The 21,134-nt window shown below is 37.0% G+C and overlaps 1 protein-coding gene across 2 annotated transcripts in view; it reads left to right on the top strand.

Moving 5' to 3' along the window:
• The window catches only part of MTMR10 (myotubularin related protein 10), a 51,099-nt gene that overhangs the window by 10,972 nt on the left and 18,993 nt on the right, over positions 1 to 21,134 (top strand). Inside the window, exons 3-6 of one of the 2 annotated variants that reach the window (XM_080807556.1) lie at positions 6,684 to 6,820; positions 8,435 to 8,507; positions 9,424 to 9,566; positions 15,971 to 16,061. In XM_080807556.1, the coding sequence (XP_080663682.1) occupies positions 6,684 to 6,820; positions 8,435 to 8,507; positions 9,424 to 9,566; positions 15,971 to 16,061 (444 nt within the window). The remainder of the gene's footprint in view (positions 1 to 6,683; positions 6,821 to 8,434; positions 8,508 to 9,423; positions 9,567 to 15,970; positions 16,062 to 21,134) is intronic. The other variant, XM_080807557.1, reaches the window with a different exon arrangement.

Genomic DNA, 21,134 nt, shown 5'->3' with positions numbered 1-21,134 from the left:
ATAGGCACCTACCTTGTGCTGGGCGTTTGTCTAGGAACTGACATATCAGCATTATGGAAAAATCATTCCCCCTTCTACCCCCATGGAGCATATGATCCTAAGGGTGGGACAGGCAGTAATTAAAAATATATATATATAATTGTAGCTGTGTAAATGCTAGGAATTACAAGTGTATGATGCTGGGATTGAGGGATTTAATCTAGGCAGGGAGATTAAAAAAAAAAATAAAAAGCATTTCTGAGAAAGTGATTAGGCTAAGGGAGAATATTCCGGGAAATGGGAACAGCATGTGCAAAGAGTGCATCCAGTGGGAGCAGTATGATCCCTAAGAGGGATTAAAAGAGCACTGTGGTGTGAGGGTGAAGGTGAGGAGGACAGTGGCAGAGGGTGAGGAGCGCAGGGCCTCAACAGGCCATGTGCAGAAGGTTTGTCTTCAGGATGGAAGATTATTCAGTTGGTTTAAGCTGAGACTTTGACATGAGTAAATTTGAATTAAATCTTCAAGTAAATAGTAGGCTGCTGTTCTTAAAATAATCTTGTGTATTTTTAAGAACTTTAAAAGCTATTATTGCAACTCAGATTTATTATAACAGTTTTGTTGAGTGAAAGCATCGCTTTGAGACCATAGTTGCATTCTTGAATTGGTTAGGTTTTTGTGGCTTGTCAGCAAACAGGTTCTATCCACCACTGTTAAGGTTTTTATAATGATAAATATAGATGAAGTAGATCAGTGCCCTCCCTTTTCTCCCATTGAGCCTGAAGATGGAGTGCTTAAAAATGTCCGTGGGTCTCGTTGAATTTTAGATCTTGAAATTAAGGTTTATCTTAATGAAGACCACGCTTTAAATAAATAGTTTCCTTCAAAGCACATTATAAATTTTGTTTTGACCTCTTACATTTCTTTCTTTAATCTTCCCTTTTAACTTTGAAACTATATTTTAAAGTTTTATTGCCAAGTAAGTTATAATTTGGGTGCAGAGGGGAACTCACTTCGGCTTTATAAAATATAGCTTATTTAAATTTTTAAAATTCAGTTTATGTAAACTAAAAAAAACCAAACCAGTTCACCCATTTCTTCCATCCTGCACCTCTGGCAAACACTAAGTTATTCTCTGTATCTAAGACCTTGGGTTGTTTTTGTTTGTTTGTTTTTTAGATTCCACATATAAGAGAGATTATAAAGTGTTTGACTAATTTCAGTTAGCATAATGCCCCCAAGGTGTATCCATGTTGTTGCAGATGGCGAGATTTCATTTTCTTTTATGACTGAATAGTATTCCTGGGCAATGGGGGTAATGTGTGCATCTTCTTTACTCATTCATCCACTGATGAATACTTTGTTTGCATATTTTGGCTGTTGTGAATAATGCTGCAGTGACATGTGGGTGCATATATTTTTTCATGTTAATGTTCTCATTTTCTTTGGATAAATACCTAGAAGTGGAATTGCTGGATCACATGGTATTTCTTTTCTTTCTTTCTTTTTTTTTTTTTTCACATGGTATTTCTGCTTTTAATTTTTGAGGAACTTTTATACTGTTTTCCAGTGTCTGCACCAATTTACATTCCCACCAACAGTGTAGAAGGATCGCCTCTTCTCCAAATCCTTGCCAACACTTGTTATTTCTGATCTTTTTGGTAATAGCCATTCCAGCAGATGTGACGTGATGTGTTATTGTATTTTTGATTTGCATTTCCCTGACAAATTAATGATATAGAGCATCTTTTCATGTACCTGTTTGTCATCTGTATGTCTTCTTTAGAGAAATTCTTATTCAGATCTTCTGGCCATTTTTAAAATCGGGTTTGGTTTTGTTTTAGCTGTTGAGTTGTATGAGTCTTTTTTATATATTTTGGATGTTAGCCTCTTACATAATTTCAGTGTTTTCTTTCATTCAATAGGTTGCCTTTTCATTCTGTTGATGGTTTCTTTTGCTGTGCAGAAACTTTTTAGTTTGATGTAGTCCTACCTGTTTGTTTTGCTTTTGTTGCTTTTGCTGTTGGTGTTAAAGTCAAAAAATTATCACCAAGACCTTTGTTAAGGAGTTTACCACCTATGTTTTCTTCTAGGAGTTTTATGGAGTCTTTAATTTCTAAAATTCTAGTCATTCTAAGTTAGTTTTTATGTATGATGTAAGATAGTGGTCCAGTTTCATTCTCTTGCCTATGGCTATCTAATTTTCTAAATGCCATTTATTAAAGAGACTGTCCTTTCCCCATTGTATACTCTTGGCTCCTTTGTTAGAAATTAACTGGCCGTATGTGTGTGGGTGGGTTTATTTCTGGGCTATTCTGTTCTGTTGATCTATATGTCTGTTTACCTTGTTTTAAGTACCATAGCTTTATAATATAGCTTGAAATCAGGGAGCATGGTACCTTCAGCTTTGTTCTTTTTCAAGATTGCTTTGGTTATTTGGGGTCTGTTATGGTTTCATACAGATTTTAAGATAGTTCTATTTCTGTGGTAAATGCCACTGGAATTTTAATATTACATTGAATTTTGGTAGAATATTACATTGAATTTTAATATTACATTGAATTTGGGTAGAGTGGACATTTTAACAATGTTAATTCGTCCAGTCATGGGCATGAGATATCTTTCTGTTTATTTGTGTCATCTTTAATTTTTTTCATTAACATCTCATAGTCTTCAATAAACAGGGCCCCCCCCCCCCACCTTGGTTAAATTAGATCTGGGTATTTTGTTCTTTTTGATACAATTGTAAATGGGTTTCCTGAATTTCTCTTTCTCGTAGTTAATTATTAGTATATAAAAATGTAATCAAATTTTGTATATTGATTTTTACTGACTTTATTAGTTTAGCCATTTTTTGATGAAGTCTTTAAGGTTTTATATATATCGTATCATCTTTGAGTAATGACAGTTTTACTTCTTCATTTTCAATTTGGATGACTTTTGGTTTTTTCCTTAGCTAATTGCTGTGACTTGGAGTTCCAGTACTGTGTTGAATTAAAGTGTGCATCCTTGTCTTATTTCTGATTTTAGAGGGAAAAGTTTCAGTTTTTCACTATTGAGTTTATTGTTAGCTGTGGGCTTGTCATATATGGCCCTTATTATATTGAGGTATGTTTTCCACGACACTGGCTTTGTTGAGAGTTTTCATCATAAATGGATGTTGAATTTTGTCAGATGCTTTTTCTGTATCTATTGAGATGATCAAAGGATTTTTACCCTTCAGTTTGTTAATGTGGTGTATCACATTGACTGGTTTGCAGATGTCGAACCATCCTTTCATCCCTGCGGTAATCCCACTCCATCATGGTGTATGATGGTTTTAATGTATTATTGATTTTTTCTTATTTGTAAGTATTTTGTTGAGGATTTTTGCATCTGTGTTTATCAGGGAAATTGGCCTGTAATTTTCTTGTGCTTTTACAAACTGTTGACTGGAATGGAGTCCCCAACTGTTATTATATTGCCGTCTTATTTCTCCCTTTAAGTCTGCTAATAGTTTCTTTTTATATTTAGGTGCTCCAATGTTGGGCGCATAAATGTTTACAAATGTTATATCTTCTCATTGAATTGACCCTTTTATCATTATGTAGCACCCTCTTTGTCTTTATTACAGTCTTTGTTTTCAAGTCTATTTTGTTTGATGTAAGTATATATACTCTAGCTTTGGTTTCTATTTGCATGGAAAAGCCCTTGTTCCGTCCTTCTTTCCATAAATCTATAGTAAGTCTCTTATAGGTAACATATAGACAAGTGTTTTTTAATCCATTCATCCACTCTGTATCTTTTGATGGGAACATTTAGTCCATTTACATTTAAAATAATTATTGAGAGGTATGTGCCTATTGCCATTTTATTACTTGTTTTCTGGCAGTTTTTGTAGTTCCTCTCTGTTCCTTTCTTCCATTGTTCTCTTCCTTTGCGGTTTGATGGCTTTTTTTTTTTTTTTTTGATGGCTTTCTTTAGTGGTATGCTTATATTCTTTTCTCTTTATCTTCTGTGTATTTAGTATAGGTTTTTGCTTTGTTTTGCAACTGTGAGGCTTAAATATAACAACTTCTGTCTATTACAGTCTACAGTCTAGTAAGATTTTCCCTTTCCCTTATCCTGGGAGCCCGATGATGCAAACATTAGTCCATGTGATGTCCAGTAAGTCCTTTAAGCTATCCTCACATTTTTCCATTCTTTTTTTCTTTTTGCTATTCTGATTTGGGTGGGTTCTATTGCCTTTTCTTGAAGTTGACTGATTCCTTTTTTTTTTTTTTTCATCTACCTTTCATCAACCCTTTTGGGGCACTTTTGTTTCAGTTATTGTATTCTGTGACTTCTGTTCAGTATCTTCTTAGATCTTCCATCTTTTTTGTTGAAGTTCCCATTGTGTTCATGCATTTTTTTTTTCTTCCCAGTTTGGTGATCATCTTTTCTTTTTTCTTTCTTTTTTTTTTTCACTTAAATGCAATTTTTAAAAATCTGAGTATAATTGACACACAATGTTACATTAGTTTCAGGTGTATGACTTAGTGATTTGACAACTTTATACATTATGCACTGCTCACCACAAGTGTAGCTACCATCTGTCCTATTACATAGCTATGACAATATCAGTGACATATTCCTTATGCTCTGCTTTTTATTCCTATAAGTTACTCATTGCATAACTGGAGACCTGTATCTCCTGCTCTTTGCCTAATCACCCACTCTCCTCCCCTCTGGCAACTATCAGTTTGTTGTCTGTATTTATAGTTCTGATTTTGATTTTTATCTATCTGTTTTTTTCAGATTATACTTATGACTGGAATCATATAGTATTTATGTTTCTCAATCTGACTAGTTTTAGTTAGCATGATACCCTCTAGGTCCATTCATGTTGTCTCAAGTGGCTGATCCTATCCTTTTTATAGCTGTGTAATATTCCATTGTGTATATATAGCACATTTTCCTTATCCATTTGTCTATTGATGGATACTTACGTTGTTTCTCCATGTCTTAACTATTGTAAATAATGCTACGGTAAACATAGGAATATATTTATCTTTTTGAGTTACTGTTTTCATTTTCGGTGAGTACCTTTACCACCATTACTTTGAACTCTTTTTATCAGGTGAATTACTTAACTCTATTTAACTAAGTTTTTTCTCTGAGGTTTTATCTTGTTCTATCATTTGGAACATATTCCTCTGTTTCTTCACTTTGTTTGACTCTCTATGTTGGTGTCTATATAGTAGATGAAACAACTACCTCTCCCAATCCTGAAGGAAGGGCATTGTGTAGGAGATGAACCTTATTGTTCAGCCCTCCCCAGCTCTTTGTTATCTCTCAAACAATCCTGCTTGTCCAATCAGTCTATTATATTTTTAGTAGATCCCAGTAATTTAGGATGTGCCAAACCAGTCAGTGTCCCAGAGGGGAGGATCTCAGTGCCTCGATATGGCTGACTGGAAGCCAAACCCTCAAGCATCAACTTTTTAAGGTATGCAAATACATATAGTCTTGTGGGACGACAGGTGTAAGCCCTACTGGCCACGAGAGCCAGGAGACAACCACAAAAATCAGGGTACCAGATGTATGTAAAAGCTGCCTTCTGAGAGATACTGGTGGTCTGGAGCACAGCAGAGGGAGTGTGTGGATATGGCGCCCACTAGTCTGTCCCCAGAGAGTGTTCCAACAGGCTCCTAGATAGATGTGTTAAATAAGGCACCTGCCCTTCAGGCTAGTGCTTTAATATAAGCAGGTAAGCCTCCTTCGCTTGAAGTCTGGCCACCATCACTGCCTGCGACCTGGGCCCCAGGTGTGTGAGTCCAAGTGTCTTAGCCTTTTAAGAGCAGTTTCTCAGATCTCTAGGGTCTTATGGGTCTTGGGACACAAACCTCATTGGTTTTTAAAGTTCCATGTTTGGGGGGCATGTCTCTCAGGGTATGTGTTAAAACTTGGGGTGCCTGATGTAGCATTTGAACCCTTCACTCCTCAGGGAGAAACTCTGGGTTTTGAGTTCCATCCTGGTTGTGGGTCACCATGCAGGGATGTGATATATATAATGAAATTATGTCCCAGCCTCTCCTACTTACTTGCATATGGTTTAGTTCTCCTTTGTCCAGTGTGGAGCTGTCACTCAGCTAGCCTTTAGGGTTTAAAAGGAAATTGTCTGTATGTAGCTGTAGACTCAGTATGTCCATGAGAGGAGATGAGTTCAGGGTGTTCCTAGGGTTCACCATCCTGAACCCTGTTTACCAATAATAGATTGTGTTATTGATTTTGAGGTTAGGTCCAAACTCTATTTCTCATCCCTTAGTAAAGGAATCAAAGACATTGGTTTGGGATGTAAAGTCACATGTTAATAAAACACAAATACTCCAAACAATACTCTGAAGAAGAGAGTGTAGTTTATCTCTTCTCCAGAAGGCCTTTCAATAAAAGATAATGAGAGGCAGTATCACATAGTATTAAGTGCAGACTCGGTTTCAGCCTTTCTGGTTGAACCATCCCAGACCCCTCAGCTCTTCGTGCCTCAGTTTCTGTATCTTACAGTGGTGGGCAGTGCCTCACTGTTACTGTTGCTCTTGATGAAAGCTTTCCTGGCACCTGGCACCTGGTGAGCCTCCAGGGTTCATTCTTACTCTGGTCATCATGAAGTAATCCTCATAGGCCACACGGTGAGTGTAGACATTTTATGGTATAGTTGTAGCTCACACAATATTTTTCTTTTTCAAAGGGGAAATTGTTGTAAATGAAGTCAATTTTGTGAGAAAATGCATTGCAACGGACACAAGTCAATACGATCTGTGGGGAAAGCTGATCTGCAGTAACTTCAAAATTTCCTTTATTACGGATGACCCGATGCCATTACAGGTGTGTGTTATTTGTGTGCTGTTTAGTTGTATCAAGGATTTGACTCTAAGCAGTATGTATAGTTACATAAAGCACAAGTATGGAAAATTATAGTAAAATTATTATGCAGTTAACAACATTGGGAATGTATTATATTAAAATTGAAAATAAAGCGTAAGGAGAATGTTGGGACTCAAGGAGAAGAATTCGTGAGATGGTTGAGTTACCTTGCTTTTTTATCTCCTGTGATTATTGCTTAGATATCCTTTCAATAATGGAGTTAGTATTTTCTTTCTTCTACATCTTTTAAACTGCTTTTAAAAATGAAGCTATCCTTTTTTTTTTTTGAAGTAGTCCTAAAGAGAAAAGCTTAATTATTTAGCAAATAATTGCGTAAACACAGTGGATTTTATAGATTTCATAGTATTTTTAACTAATTCCTTTTCCAAAACATCAAATTCTAGTTTGAAATTTCAATTTACTGGTCCAATTAGAATGAAGAAAAATACTGATAAAATTTTTCTTTAATAACACTCTTGCCATTTTATGGTCTCACTGGAAACCAGTAATACCATTTAATTTTGGTTTTTAAAAATTCAAGTATTCGTTTGATTAACTTAAAAATTCTGGACTTTTCGTTGGCTCTTCTATTTTGATTTCTAAAGTGTTATATACTTTTATCCCCTAGACTTTTACTTATGATAGGAATTGTTCTCTAATCAAATATTTGGATATTAATTGTAAACTTTTGACTGAAGCGTCTGACTCTGGATACATATATTTCATATAGCTTTTATTAGTTTACCAAAATGTTTACTTTATATTTGTGTGTTTATTGCAAACTATTGTAGGTATATTTAGACTGAAGGCATTTATAGGTACCTAGTATGTAGACACACTGACTAATTTGGCTATAGACCTGGGTTTTTCCTCTTCGTTTTTAGATTCATTTTTATCTGTGGCTGCAGACTTCACTGTAAATGAGATGCATATACTTAATTAAAATAGCCACATCTCATACCACTGGTAGGGGAAATAAACCAGTGCTCTACTGACAGCTGGTTAATAGTGAGAACTATGTTCTTAGTTTAAAAATGGGTATAAAGTGTTTGTTGACAGATTAAAATAAAATGAGCTCTAGTTTGCCTGAAGACTTTTATTTCTAGTAGAATTTCTGCTCTAAAAATTACTTTCTAAAGAGTGATTTTCCAAAGTCTCCTTTGTAAAATCAAGCCATGATTTTGCCCATTAAAATCTGATGACATAAGAGTACCTTTTTCTTTGTTATTTTAATGACCGTCTAACCAGAGCCAGACACGCAAATGGTTCCTATGAAGTGATTGATAATATTGCATATCTTGGATATTACAAACGTATTATTGTATACAATTTAACCTCATTTCATATATAAAAGTATGGAGAGAAAGGTGGAGAGAGTGTGAACACAGCATGTGTTTCTTTTTCCTTTTCATGACTGAAGTATGTTCTGAGATACTCCCTCCTTAGAACTTTCATAGTTCTGGGGACAAAAGCTTTTTGTTCTTTTTAGAGATAGTCTTCATGGTAGAGTAAGGCAGTTACTACCATTTGAGGTTGTTGAGGAATGACCTAACGTGAACATAATTTTTATTTCAGAAATTCCACTACAGAAACCTTCTTCTTGGTGAGCATGATGTCCCTTTAACATGTATTGAGCAAATTGTCACAGGTATGTAGTATTCTTTACTCAGTCCATAAAAGCTGATTCTCCTCAGGAAGTATTGCTTGAAGAATCACACCTCTCAAACATTTGGGTTGGAATTTTCTTTCTGTAGGTTTATGTCCCCCCCCCCTTTTATTTGAGTCCCAGGAATATTAATGAAAGAGAAGTCAATAAATTATTTTTTTAAACTTTTATTTATTTTAGAGAGAGAGGGAGAACAAATGTGAGCAAGGGGAGGGAAGAGGGAGAGGGAGAGAAAGAATCTCAGAGTCCTTGTTGAGTGCCGAGCCCGACGTGGGGCTCAATCCCATGATCCTGAGATCGTGACCTGAGCTGAAAACAAGAGTCAGATGCTCAACTGACTGAACCACCCAGGTGTCCTGAAGTTGATAAATTATTTTTAAATGGAAATACAGCAGATTTAGCTTTTTATGTTTTCTAAGTATTTGTCCTCTTTTTATTTTTTTTAAATATTTTATTTATTTATTTGACAGAGATCACAAGCAGGCAGAGAGGCAGGCAGAGAGAGAGGAGGAAGCAGGCTCCCCACTGAGCAGAGAGCCCGATGTGGGGCTCGATCCCAGGACCCTGAGATCATGACCTGAGCCGAAGGCAGAGGCTTTAACCCACTGAGCCACCCAGGCACCCTGTCCTCTTTTTAATTAAAATTTTAAGCATTAAATGTGTCTAGATAGTGGTGGTTTTATGCAAAGATAATTTAAAATATAGTCAAAAGCAAAGTTAAAATCCATCCCCTTTCCAAGTTCTGTAAATTGTAGACAAATATAAAAGATACCAGAGAAGCAGTGTTTAAGTAGTGGGTAACCTAATTATTTTCAGTAATAATTTGTTAAAGTATACTAAAGAGTGAGTGACAAAAAAGAATTTTTACACATTTTTTTCTTTATTTTTTCCTTTTTAGTAAATGACCACAAGAGGAAGCAGAAAGTCCTAGGTCCCAACCAGAAACTGAAATTTAATCCAACAGAGTTAATTATTTACTGTAAAGATTTCAGAATTGTCAGATTTCGCTTTGATGAATCAGGTCCTGAAAGTGCCAAAAAGGTAATACTATTAAGCTTTATCAAGTTTGGGGTTTCGCACTGTATTTACCAATATCAGTTCTGTGTGGAAGTTCTTTTTTCTCAGTTGCTCAGATTTTTTTTTTTATCAGCTCCTACAATACTAGAAACTATGATGTAGAAATTAGTGTATCTTTTGCACTTAAACCATTACCAGCTGGTTTCTTTCTTGGTTAGAACTTTAGAAAATACCTTAGAATGTCATCAACGAACTAAAAGTTAGACTTAAGTTACATAAGGGTTAGGTAAAGGTATAGTTATAATTATTAGAACTTTAAGGAAATCTTAGTGAATTAATTTGAGAGCTATTCCACGGGAACAGTTAAAATCTAGGGACTTTTATTTGGCTCTGTTTTTTCCCTGACTTCTGGGAATGTTTATTTCCTGTTCATGGAGTGAGTTTCGTGGGCAAAAATTCCCACTTCCTTGATCCCACCTTTTGCCTTTGGCAGAGGATTGAAGCTGGTAGACATGATGCCTTACGGGTACAGGCTATGATGCAGCAAATGCAGAGAATATAACACTTTCCAGGGGAAGTCTGCTCCCACACATTGGGAATAAAGGAACAGTTTCTTAGTGAAGTGGAACCTTCTCTCAGAAATGATTCAGCTTTTGTACCACCCTAGAATGCTCTGGTGCACTTGGTTTCCATGGTTAGTAGACTTACTGCAGTGAAATTTCTGTTGATATCAAAATGAGGCTGTCAAAAAATTCTTAAGGCAGCTGTTTTCATACCCTTTGGTGAGGACATTGTGGATTTATTTTTAGAACTTCGAATCAACAGTTTCCTCACAGGAAGGCAAGCATAGATAAATATCTGAACATGCTGGACCTCGAGGACTAGATTATCTACCAGAGTGTGGCGAGCTCTGTGGCTAAAAGTATTCAGGTGTAAAACCATCTTTCAGCATGCTCCGTTATCAAAAATTCAGCTAGGTAGCTGTGAGTCATTGGTTCACGTTTTGTAGGCCCCTTTCATCTGTTCAGTTCTGCAGTTTGTGATTTGGGCATTTTACTAACTTGAGATGCTTGCTCTTATAAAGAAAGACTTTAAGACTATTTAGGTAGTAGGCTCATTATAAAACATTTTAGCTGAGTTACTTTCTTGAGCTTAAATATATACGTGTAATTTAATCAGTCAAAGCATCAAGAATCTGCTTATGAAAATCTTAATTTCAGGATGCATATCAAGAATAGGGACACCATTGCGTGGAGCACTGGGTGTGGTGCATAAACAATGAATTCTGGAACACTGAAAAGAAATTAAAAAAATAAAAATTAAAAAAAATAAGAATAGGGACACCATAGATCTTAAAGAGATTTAGGATAGGGTTTTTTTTAAGTAAGAAATTGATACAGTGGCCCAATATTCTTTCAGAAATTTTCCCTCTCTCCCACTGTCAACTCCATTTTTCAGATGATTCTATTTCAGTAATTGGAAACCATAATTATTTGGCTTCATTCTTGAGCCTTCTAATAAATACCTGCTGGTCATTTTTTAAGTGTGAGGTTGTGTGCTTAGTTGAGAAGATTAGAGCAGGAACACATGAGAATTGAAGAGTGGTACAAAGTAGTGGCATAAAAGATGTTTTCATGTTAAGTGATTAGTTGCCAGATGAAAACAGTTAAGTGCTCTGGAATTCAGGATATCCCTTGTCTGTTGTGCTGCTGGTAAGTGGTGAAGGGGACTGCATGGAACTGTCTACATGAAACACCCTAGTCCAACCATTTATGCCCTTTCCCAAGACTAGACTTCTGGCACAAATCCTTTCTCCTCTGTCTTAAAATATTAAAAGCATGTAACCTCAGGCCTGAAAGAAATGCTCTTTTTGTCTTTCGTACAGTCATGTTGTGGGTGGGGGTTGCAGGTGCAGAAAAGAAAATTGGAGGCAGTCAGAATATAAAGAGAATTTTTTCCCTGACTTACATTTCAGAGACAGAGGTGAGGACACGTATGCTGCCAAAACTTACTGGCTTCATGAGTTAAAAAGAAGAATTCTAGCATATTCTTTTATTTCAAGTGAAAGTTTTCAACTAAAATTAGGTAACAGTTGGGAAGTTACAGCTTGATTTTTACCTCCTAGAAATTTTGAATGCTAAATTTTCTGTGGAAATGCTCTGATTTTATAAATTGTTTTAAAATGACCAGATGCACATTCAGAGTTCTCTGGTGGGTAAACCACTGATTAGCTTTGAAATACCAAAAGCATTTATATTTCTAGTTGAAATATGAAATCTCGAAATGCTAAATTGGTTCACATTTTGTTAAATATTGCTCTATAACCTTCTGGTAGTCTAGTTGGTGTTGCCTAAATTGCGATAGGACAAAGTTAGATGACACTGTGCTGCTGCATCCATTAGCGTTCATCTTCCTTATCCTGGGTCTGTCACAAGTCAGTAGGATGTTTGGGACAGATCTGTATAAAGCAAAAAGGAATTTGATTTTGCAGAATTGGGTGTCTAGCCTCAAAGCAACTTGGAACCACCCTTTCCTTTTGAAAAACCTCTGTTCAAAACTGAGGAGCAAAAAAAGAAATTGTTTTTAATGATTTATTACTTACAAAATATATATATGTGTGTGTACATGTATATAAAGATGGTAAGTGAAATGTATGCCCTTTATTTCTACTTTATTCTCAGATTAGTTGGTTGTGAACCACTTGTCAGGCATACTTTCTAAAAGTGAAAATTCAGCCCATCTGTTTAAAGAATAGTTGGCTTTTCCTGAACTTTTTTTTTTTTTTTTTTTTTTTTGCTTTTTTTGTTTTGAATCTGAGACTTACTCCTTGGTGGCTTTCAGAACACAAAATAAGGAAACCAGTTTTGTTTGTTAGTGTGCTAGAACTTGCTGAGGTTTGAGCTTCTCCAGTGCTGCGCCCCTAGCTGGTCTTAGAGGAGAAACCAACTGTGGGCACTTCCGGCTTCTGTCCGTAAGATTGTCCTTTATCCACAGATCACTTCAGAAGTAGTTTACTTTTTTCCCTCCATAATTTAATGTCTTTAATACCAAGATATCCTTCGTTCCCTAAGACAGCCAGGGCAGATGAACCATTTTCAGAAGCAGTGTTTAAAGATGTAGAGTTTTTCTAAAAATTTTTAATGCTTATGGAGCACGTTGCAAAATTAGAATAATTTTACATGAAAATGAGACCTACTTTTTTGAGTCTTTCAAGCTCTTAGTGACGGAAGCTAGGAATATGGACGTAAGCTTTTTAAAGAACGTGTATGGAAAAGCTTGAGGGAGAGGATTCTTGGCTTTATTTCTCTTCTCAAAATGTCCTACATAACAGCATGAATGTAACCCAGATAGCTCAGGTGGTATGTGCCTTTATCTGGGTCCCCAAGAAGGCCCCTTGCTTAGGTTACGTAGAAGTAAGTTACACACACTTGTAATTACACTACTCAGCACCAGCTCTAGTTCAAGTTGTGCCCCCTGTTGCCCCCACCCCCCCATCAGCCGTTGCGTAGGTGATTAACCAGCTTCGGTTTCACAGATTGTTCGTAGTCTTCTTGCATTGGAGATGCTATTAGGCATACTCATTTGTTTCCTGACCCTTTATAGATGTGATGTGCTATTCTCAAGGGCTTTCTAAAAATGGGCTACGTTGGGTTTGCTTTGTTTGTTTTTGCTTTGTGACCATAAACAACATACTCCATAATGATCTGTGAATTTATTTTGTGTAAACAAGGCCTGTGGCTGCTTTCTAAATGTGTCAGACAACGTGATATGCTCATTTCATTGGCTTAGAGCATTTTCCTTATTATGTTAGTAAATAATTTTGTCAACTAGTATTTTTAGTGCAGCTGCTGCTGTACGCAAAGCACCTTCAGAAAGCTGCTGAGGAAAACCAAAAATGCAGAAGTCTTCAGGTCTTCACTCAGCTCTGCACAGAAAGGTCTTTCCTGGTCTCCTTCTCTACATTATTAACCTACTCCCTTCTCTGCCTCACCATAACACTTCATATCCCTCCCCCGCTGGACTTTTTTTTTCCCTTTAGCTCTTACGATGATCTCACTTACTATCGTTTTTCTTGTTTATCTTGCTTCATGTCTGTCTTTCCCTTCTAGAATGTAAGCTTCATGAGTCCGGGGATCTGCGTCTGTGTTGTTCATTGCTGCAGCCCCAGGGCTTTGGATGTGGTGGACAGGCAGGAAATACCTGTCCAATGAATGACAGAGGCAGCATCTACCCTTGAGGGATTGAATTTAATGGTGGAAATAAAACGAAGAACCCCTGTGCCTTTCACATCTACACTCAAAACTGTGTCGTGAATACTTTGAAATTCATTCAGCTACACAAGCACAGCTAACAGAAGAGACACTTTGTATCAGGGCGGTTGTTCTTCAGAGAGAACAGAAGGGTTTCTGCAGTTAATACTGTGAAATCGGCTCGGACTAGGAAGGCCTGTGAAGAGATTCGAGTTCAACGAAGCTCGTAGTTTCAGGGACAGCGTGGTTGGCCGAGCAGTGGGAAGGATTTCTCAGGCAGAGTGTGACGGGTAGGTGGCTGGGAGTAAGGCAGGCAAAATATGAAATATGGGCAGATACGTTGTTCTGACAAGAGACCACTGAGGGAACATTGGGAAAAGAAGGGATGTCTGGTAGAGAAGAGCCAGCTTGGTAAAGAATCAAGAATGAGAAGATTTATTTTATTAGGCAAGTATCTGGGAACCATAGCAGGTTATCTGGGAAACACAGTTGCTGGTCAGAATTTCCTCTTTAGAAGAGACTTCTTAGGCATTGTGGATTTTTTTTTTTCCCAGAATATAGGGAACCTCACAGAAATGCCGAAAGGTGAGTATGGCTTAAGAATATGGCTGTGGTAGTGCAGGGAAATGGAACAAAAGTGAAAGATAATCAGGAAAGTACAACAAAGCTTATAAACTACATATGGTAACCAGAAGAATAGGAGGTGGTTGAGGACTTCTTTAAGGTACAGAGGTCAGTAGTTTTGCTGCTAGAAGAATCTCTCTGAGGAAGACTATTCGACCGATTAGGGGTGGGAATGTAGGTTACTGTCTCCTAATTCCGTAAGTGGCACTGTTCTAGAAGGCTTTCCTTGTAGTCAAGAAAATTGAGGTATTACATAAAAGTTTCAAGAATCTTTTGTTGTTGCTTTTAGTCAAAACTAAAACTAGTGATAAACTCCTTTTATTTGTGTATATATTCTAATTTAGTAAGACAGGAAACATTCTATAGAAGACTTTTAATATACATGTTAAACAAGAACTTGACACATAGTTGACCCATTAGTAGAATTTGCGTCAACCCTCCCAAACACCACTAATCAACATGGACTAACAATTAACTAAACTTTTCCTGCTTGCTCCCTGTCAGAAATATATTGTTTTGGCTTAATGCTTTTCCTTCTAAATAATATTTAATCTTTTTAAGTAAGATCTTCTCTTCTCTCCTTTCATATGTCTTAAATTTCTTCTTTCTGTTCCAATCATTCAAGAATATTTTCTTCTGCAGTCTAGTCCAGGGCGTTGTCAACATAGTGCACTGTCTGTCCTTCCTTCTCTCCAGCCTCAGTTAAAATAACATCAACCATATTTCCATGTATGGCGCTTCTGCACAGGCCAAGGCATGCATTAAGATTTAATCCTTATTATAGCCATAGGTATTATCTTCATTTTACAGTTGCACAAACCAAGGCTCAGGGAGGTGAACTGATTTTATATCATTTACAGCAAGTGTTTGGTAGACACTACAATTCATGGCCTGATCTGTTCGATGGAGAAGCCCACACTCCACCCTAGACGTAGTCTCAAACCATTTTCTTAAACACAGTTGTCTGTTTTTTTAAAATGTATGTCTTTGAGTCACCTCTACTTTTGGGTTTCTTGCTAGTTTTCATTTTTTGTGATTGTAACTTTCCTATTAAGTCTAGATTTTTTTTAATCCATGAGGTTATGAACATTAAAATTTCATACCTTACATTAAGCCTTCCAGATTGCTGGTATTAAATCATTACAGTCCATCAAAAATGAAACTTTTTTTAATCCTTTCTTTAGGAGTATGTATGTATCTGTATCTATATCTATATGTCACTACCTTTTTGGAGAATGCTTCTTTAGGTTTCAAGTTTCTTTATTTGAATAAAATTACTTTCCTATTAAAATTCAACTCAGCAAGCACTTACTAAATACTTAACCATGTACTCCCTAAAGATTATAAACAGTGTCCTGGGGGCACAACAATGAATGAGATACCTGGCCTTAGGGAGCTGTTTCCCATTCTAGCTTCAACAGAAAAAAACACGTAAATAAGAATCTTTAATCACTGGCCCACCCAAGATGATGCTCCCAGTAACCAAGGCCTTATTGTACATTTCATTTAAATAAGTGTGTTAAAATCAAATTCTAAATGTAGAATTTTTCCTAGGTATGCCTTGCAATAGCTCATTATTCCCAGCCAACAGACCTCCAGCTACTCTTTGCATTTGAATATGTTGGGAAAAAATACCACAATTCAGGTAAATATGAAAATATTAAATATTGTAACTAACTTTACATTGTATAAGTTTTATTCTTATGTTTATCAGAGGCTTCCAAGTACTTGAGCTTTAATGATTGTAGAATTATTAGCTTCATAACTGCCAGAGAATAAAGCACTATATACTAAAAGAGGGGAGATTTGTTAGATTATTTTTTAGAAAGTGACCAGGAAGAACCTGTAAGTAGCTATAAACATAGGTTTATAAGAATCATGTTAGGTCTTTTACCGATGGTCCCTGGCTTGTATTTTACGGTCAAGAAAGATCCCCCTCCTCCCCATTTTTAACTGATAGCTTGAGTTGAAATAGTCTCAACTTTTAAAGAAAACAGAAAATTAAAAGATATTTGAAGTGCATGATCTTTTCTGACATGGTGTGATTTCATGCAGAAGCTGAAGTGGTTAAACTTTTTAGTGGAGAGATCATCATTGAGGTCATCAAAATACTGAATTTATATTTCTTAATAAAATTGATGAAAGGAACAGGAGCATTTGTCCAAAGGACAAGTACATTCCAGGCAGTTTTTGTAAAAGTAAAGTAGTACTATTCATATACTTACTGACTATGTGATTACTCAGTGATGACGTCACCAAGGAAAATTCCAGATGATCATGTAATTCTGTACATTTCTTACATGCAAATTTAATTTTAATCAGCCATTTTTAAAAATCTGATAAAGGGATAGAGGAAAAACAAAAGGGTCATGTCTCATATTAGCCCCTTGTGGATTAGGGACCACACGTTGACTCAACCTACTAAGGCACATGTTCTCCCACTATTAAGGAAGAAAAATAAATCCATTATGTATTTACAATGAAAGATCAGTTCACCCCAACATGGTGGGGAAAAGGATCTTACAAATTATTAATTGTACTGGTCTTTCATTTTATTATCTCAAAACATAACATACTGTAGTAATTTAATCTATGTAATAAAAGCATATTTGAGTATTATATTGTAAATACATTAAGATGTAGGAACAATACAGAGTATCTACAGGTGCATATGGTATAAGTGTATTTTCACTACTCTAAAAGATCTTTGTAAACACCATAGGGACGGCATGTGAAAGTCACGCTTTGCAGAAGGAGTAGCTCTTATCGTATAGTGCTGTATTTATAGAAATGAAAGACAAAGTATTTGTAACTTAATTTTTCTTATCAAAATGTAACCGATTGTAATTTAGGCTTGAACAAATTATTTTTAAAGTTTATTTCTTAATATAAATTATACATTTACTTATTGCCTAAACATAAAAGTATTGTAGATCCTGCACTACTCATTAGGTGAATATTTCTTTGAGTCATCATCAAGCTACAGACCATGATCATCAAGGTTATTTTCAATAAGATCCTCACCCACACTTGCAAGAGAGTAGCTGAAATGAAAGTTTCAAGAGGTCCAAGAGTTCTAAGAGTCTTTGATTCCCACTTTAATTTATGATACAGATCAATTCTTGATGCGGTTTTTTTTTCTAATAGAAATGATTCTGTCCAGGATATAGATTCATAATTTCTGCGGTAATGTAATGACCTGAGCTCAGCAAATGCACTAAACTTCATTATGTGTTTGGGAACCTGATGCCTGCTCCGGTTACTTCTCAGTTTTCTTCATCCATTCCTTGTGGGCATCTCTGGGTTAACAGTACTTTAAATAGTTATTCTACCCATAGCTCTGCTACGGGATTTTCTTATTTACATCAATCGGTTCTATATGTCTTCTTATGTAAAGCTTTGTTGATAAAATTTGATAATTAATACTTAAATATTCAGGGACACTTTTTTTTATTACATCCTTCAATCATCTCCTGCTTTGACAGGTACTTCATAAACATAACACTTGGCCAGAGTTTTGTTACGATTCCTCATAGGGTAACACCCTTTAATATCCTTCCGTGCTGTTGCAGAAGCATAAACTGCATCCTTAAGATCAAAAGAAGCCTGAACTATCCACACACTGCAGTCAGAATTCATTAATTTGTGAGTGAAAGATGCCCAATAATCCACTCTTGAACTTCTGGATGCCACCTTGATTCATTGGCTGGATTAAAGAATAAAGAAGTCCTTTTTGCAGGCAGGTAGGTGACAAAGCTGTTTCCACGAATAAGATTTGGAGTTAGAGGATATCCCCTGCAGTTACCTAGGGAAAGACTCTCTTAGACGGCCTTAAGCACTCTGAGGTTTTCTTCCACGTTCGGCATCCCTTGAGTGAAAACACCATCTCTGCAGAGCTCACCAGTCATCCAAGTACTTCTGTGAGGATCCCAAAGTAAAGGGACAATGCGTAGCACCCCTAGGCTTGGAACCCCTCAAGAGGCGCTGGCACAAACACAGTGGTTCTGGGTTCTTTCTTTCTTAACTTGAAAGAAACCACAAGGACTCTGCTTTCATCAGTCAGGTTGTTATTGGGCAGATAATGTCACAAAAGTACAGATGGACCTTTGTAGTTAAATTGGTAAGATGTCAGATTATGCTTCCAGTCTGGAGAATTGAAAACCTCATGAAGTTGGGGCACCTGAGTGGCTCAGTCAGTTAAGTGTCTGACTCCTGATTTCGGCTCAGGTTGTGATCTCAGCATGGTGAGATCGAGCCCTGCATCAGGCGCTGCCCTGGGCATGGAGCCTGCTTAAGATTCTCTCTCTCCCTCTGCCGCTGCCCCTCCCCTGCTCAAAAAAAAAAGAAAAGAAAAGAAAACCTCATGAAGTTATCTGTAGCCTCAATGTTAGCAGCTCTACTCCATGGCAGACACAGAGCTTGCAAATGCTGTGATATAATCTCAAGTTGTCATGTAGTCTCAGGGCAGAAAATGTTCATTTTCAGTGGTTTATTTTATTTTGTGATTTTCTCCTTTTTATTAACATAGGCCTTGGTATTAGATTTTTTCCATTAAATGCTTATTTGAAAACCACTTGCAGAGTACATAGTCCATTTGAAACTGTAGAAATTTTTAAAGTTTTTTGCCGGTCAGTTCTTTTAAGATTCTCAGTGTAGCTGTCTCTTGAATACTAGTGGTTCCCAACCAGCCTTCTGTATCAAAATCCCTGGAGGAGCTTTTAGAAATGCATCCATACCAGCTCTGCCCCAGGCCCAAAGTCCAAGTCTCCCGGTTAGAACTACTTCGTTGACTCACCCTGTTGAACATAACATCACAGCTTGCTTTTTACAAACCTTGACATCCTTTATGACTTCTGTTTCCTGCAGTATCGTCAAAGCGATAGGCTTTCTTCTCATATGTTAACCATTTTTACTGTCTTTGCTGTTGTTTGGGGCCATTCTAAATGTAGATGGGGCTAGTTAAGTGGAAATTCTCTGATAATTTCAGCACGGCATGGGATTAGACTTCTGAGCTGTGTCACAGAAGATAGCCAAGATGGGGCACCTGGATGGCTCAGTCGGTTAAGTGCATTCAGTTCTTGATTTTGGTTCAGATCACGATCTCAGGGTCCTGGGATCAAGCCCTACGTCGGGCTCCGCGCTCCGTGGGACGTTTGTTTGAGGATTCTCTCTCTCTCCCTCTGCCCTTCCCCCTGCCCCGCTTATGCACACATGTGCGCATGCGTTCTTCTCACCCTCACTCTGTCAGATAAATAAATCTTTAAAAAAAAAAAAAGAAGAAGAAGGTAGCCAAGGTCAGGAGTGCTTACTATCTGGTTTTCACTTTCAGTTGGCTGAGGAGCTGTCCTAAAACCTCAGGTGACTCTGAGAGAAGCTGGATCTTCGTAAGATGACTGATCTTGCCAGTCTGTTGCTGCACGCATTAGTAATCCGCTTGAAGAGCAGGCCACAGGCATCAGGCCTTTGGGACTTTCTGGAAAGCGTTAGTATTTCCAGACTCTGTAATGCCATATTAAATATCTGCTGCACATTCTCTAATAAGCTGTCACTGAAGAAGATGTAAACATATAACCTAGCTCTAGTTGTTGCGAAATGGACAGGTTTTCAACAACCAAAACCTGTAAAATAGTAAACAGTGTAATATCTTATTGGTTTTCTCACCTGATGTTCAGAAAATTTGTCTTTTTGTAGTTAGACCAGCCTACATCTTGCTAGAGAAACCATCTCATAAACTGTAGGTTCTCAGTAGCTTACTAAAGTCTATAACTTGAAAATACTCAAAGTGTTCCATTCTAGACTCCTAGCTGAGCGTATCCTGCCAAGCTGTTTACATAGATAGCTCTTTAAAAATGGTGAATGTGCTCTTTATTACTTCTTTTTTGGTGGTGGCTGTCTCATTGTGTGGTGAGGACCTCTGGTAAAGTGTTGACTGGTAATCAGGATAGCAGGCATCATTTCTGTTTTGGATTTTGATGATGATGTTTACTGTGTGTTTCTGGTAATTACCCTTTATAAAGTAAGGAATTTCCCTTTGATTCCCAGTTTACTGAAGTTTGTTTTTTTAAATTATGTGTAGGTACTAAACTTGATCAAATATTTTTCTGCACTTTGAACTGATCATAAGGGGTTTGTTTTTCCTTCGTAATTTGATCATGTGATGAATTATATCTTCTAATGTTGAATAGCTTTCTGTGGTTTTGGTGTTCTGGAACACTGTGAGTATAGTGACAGTTGCCTGGACATTCCATGAAGGTTCTGCCTCCCGGAAAGATTACAGCTCTCAAGTACCTCAGCAGACTTTCCGGTTATAGCTCCTCTGGAGAAGGCTCTGTGATGGAGTGGCACTCCAGGATATGTGCTTGGTTTTAGCGTTTTAATATTAAATAAGCTCTGCTGAAATCAGAATGACTGGGTAATTCTGATGCCACTTAAAGTATAAAATTCAGAATTCTGAACATGGTGCATAAGACCCTTTCTAATCTAGAGTAGCGCTGTCCAGGAAGGGAAATGTTCTCTCCTCTGCATTTGCTGGTATAGGAGCCTCTAGCCACATGCAGCTGTTCAGCACTGGAAATGTGTCTGGTACAACGGAGGACCTGCATACTTTATTTTATTTTATTTTGTTTATTTCAATCACACATGTGGCTAATGGCTACTGTTTGGGGCAGCAGAGACCAAGAATCTTGGCCCCATCTCATTTTCCAGCATCTCTTCCACC

This window comes from Martes martes (assembly GCF_963455335.1).
Source record: "Martes martes genome assembly, chromosome: 7".
NCBI classification, from domain to species: Eukaryota; Metazoa; Chordata; class Mammalia; order Carnivora; family Mustelidae; genus Martes; species Martes martes.
Note: the sequence above shows the minus strand (reverse complement) of the source record. Positions and strands in the feature narration are given on the sequence as shown.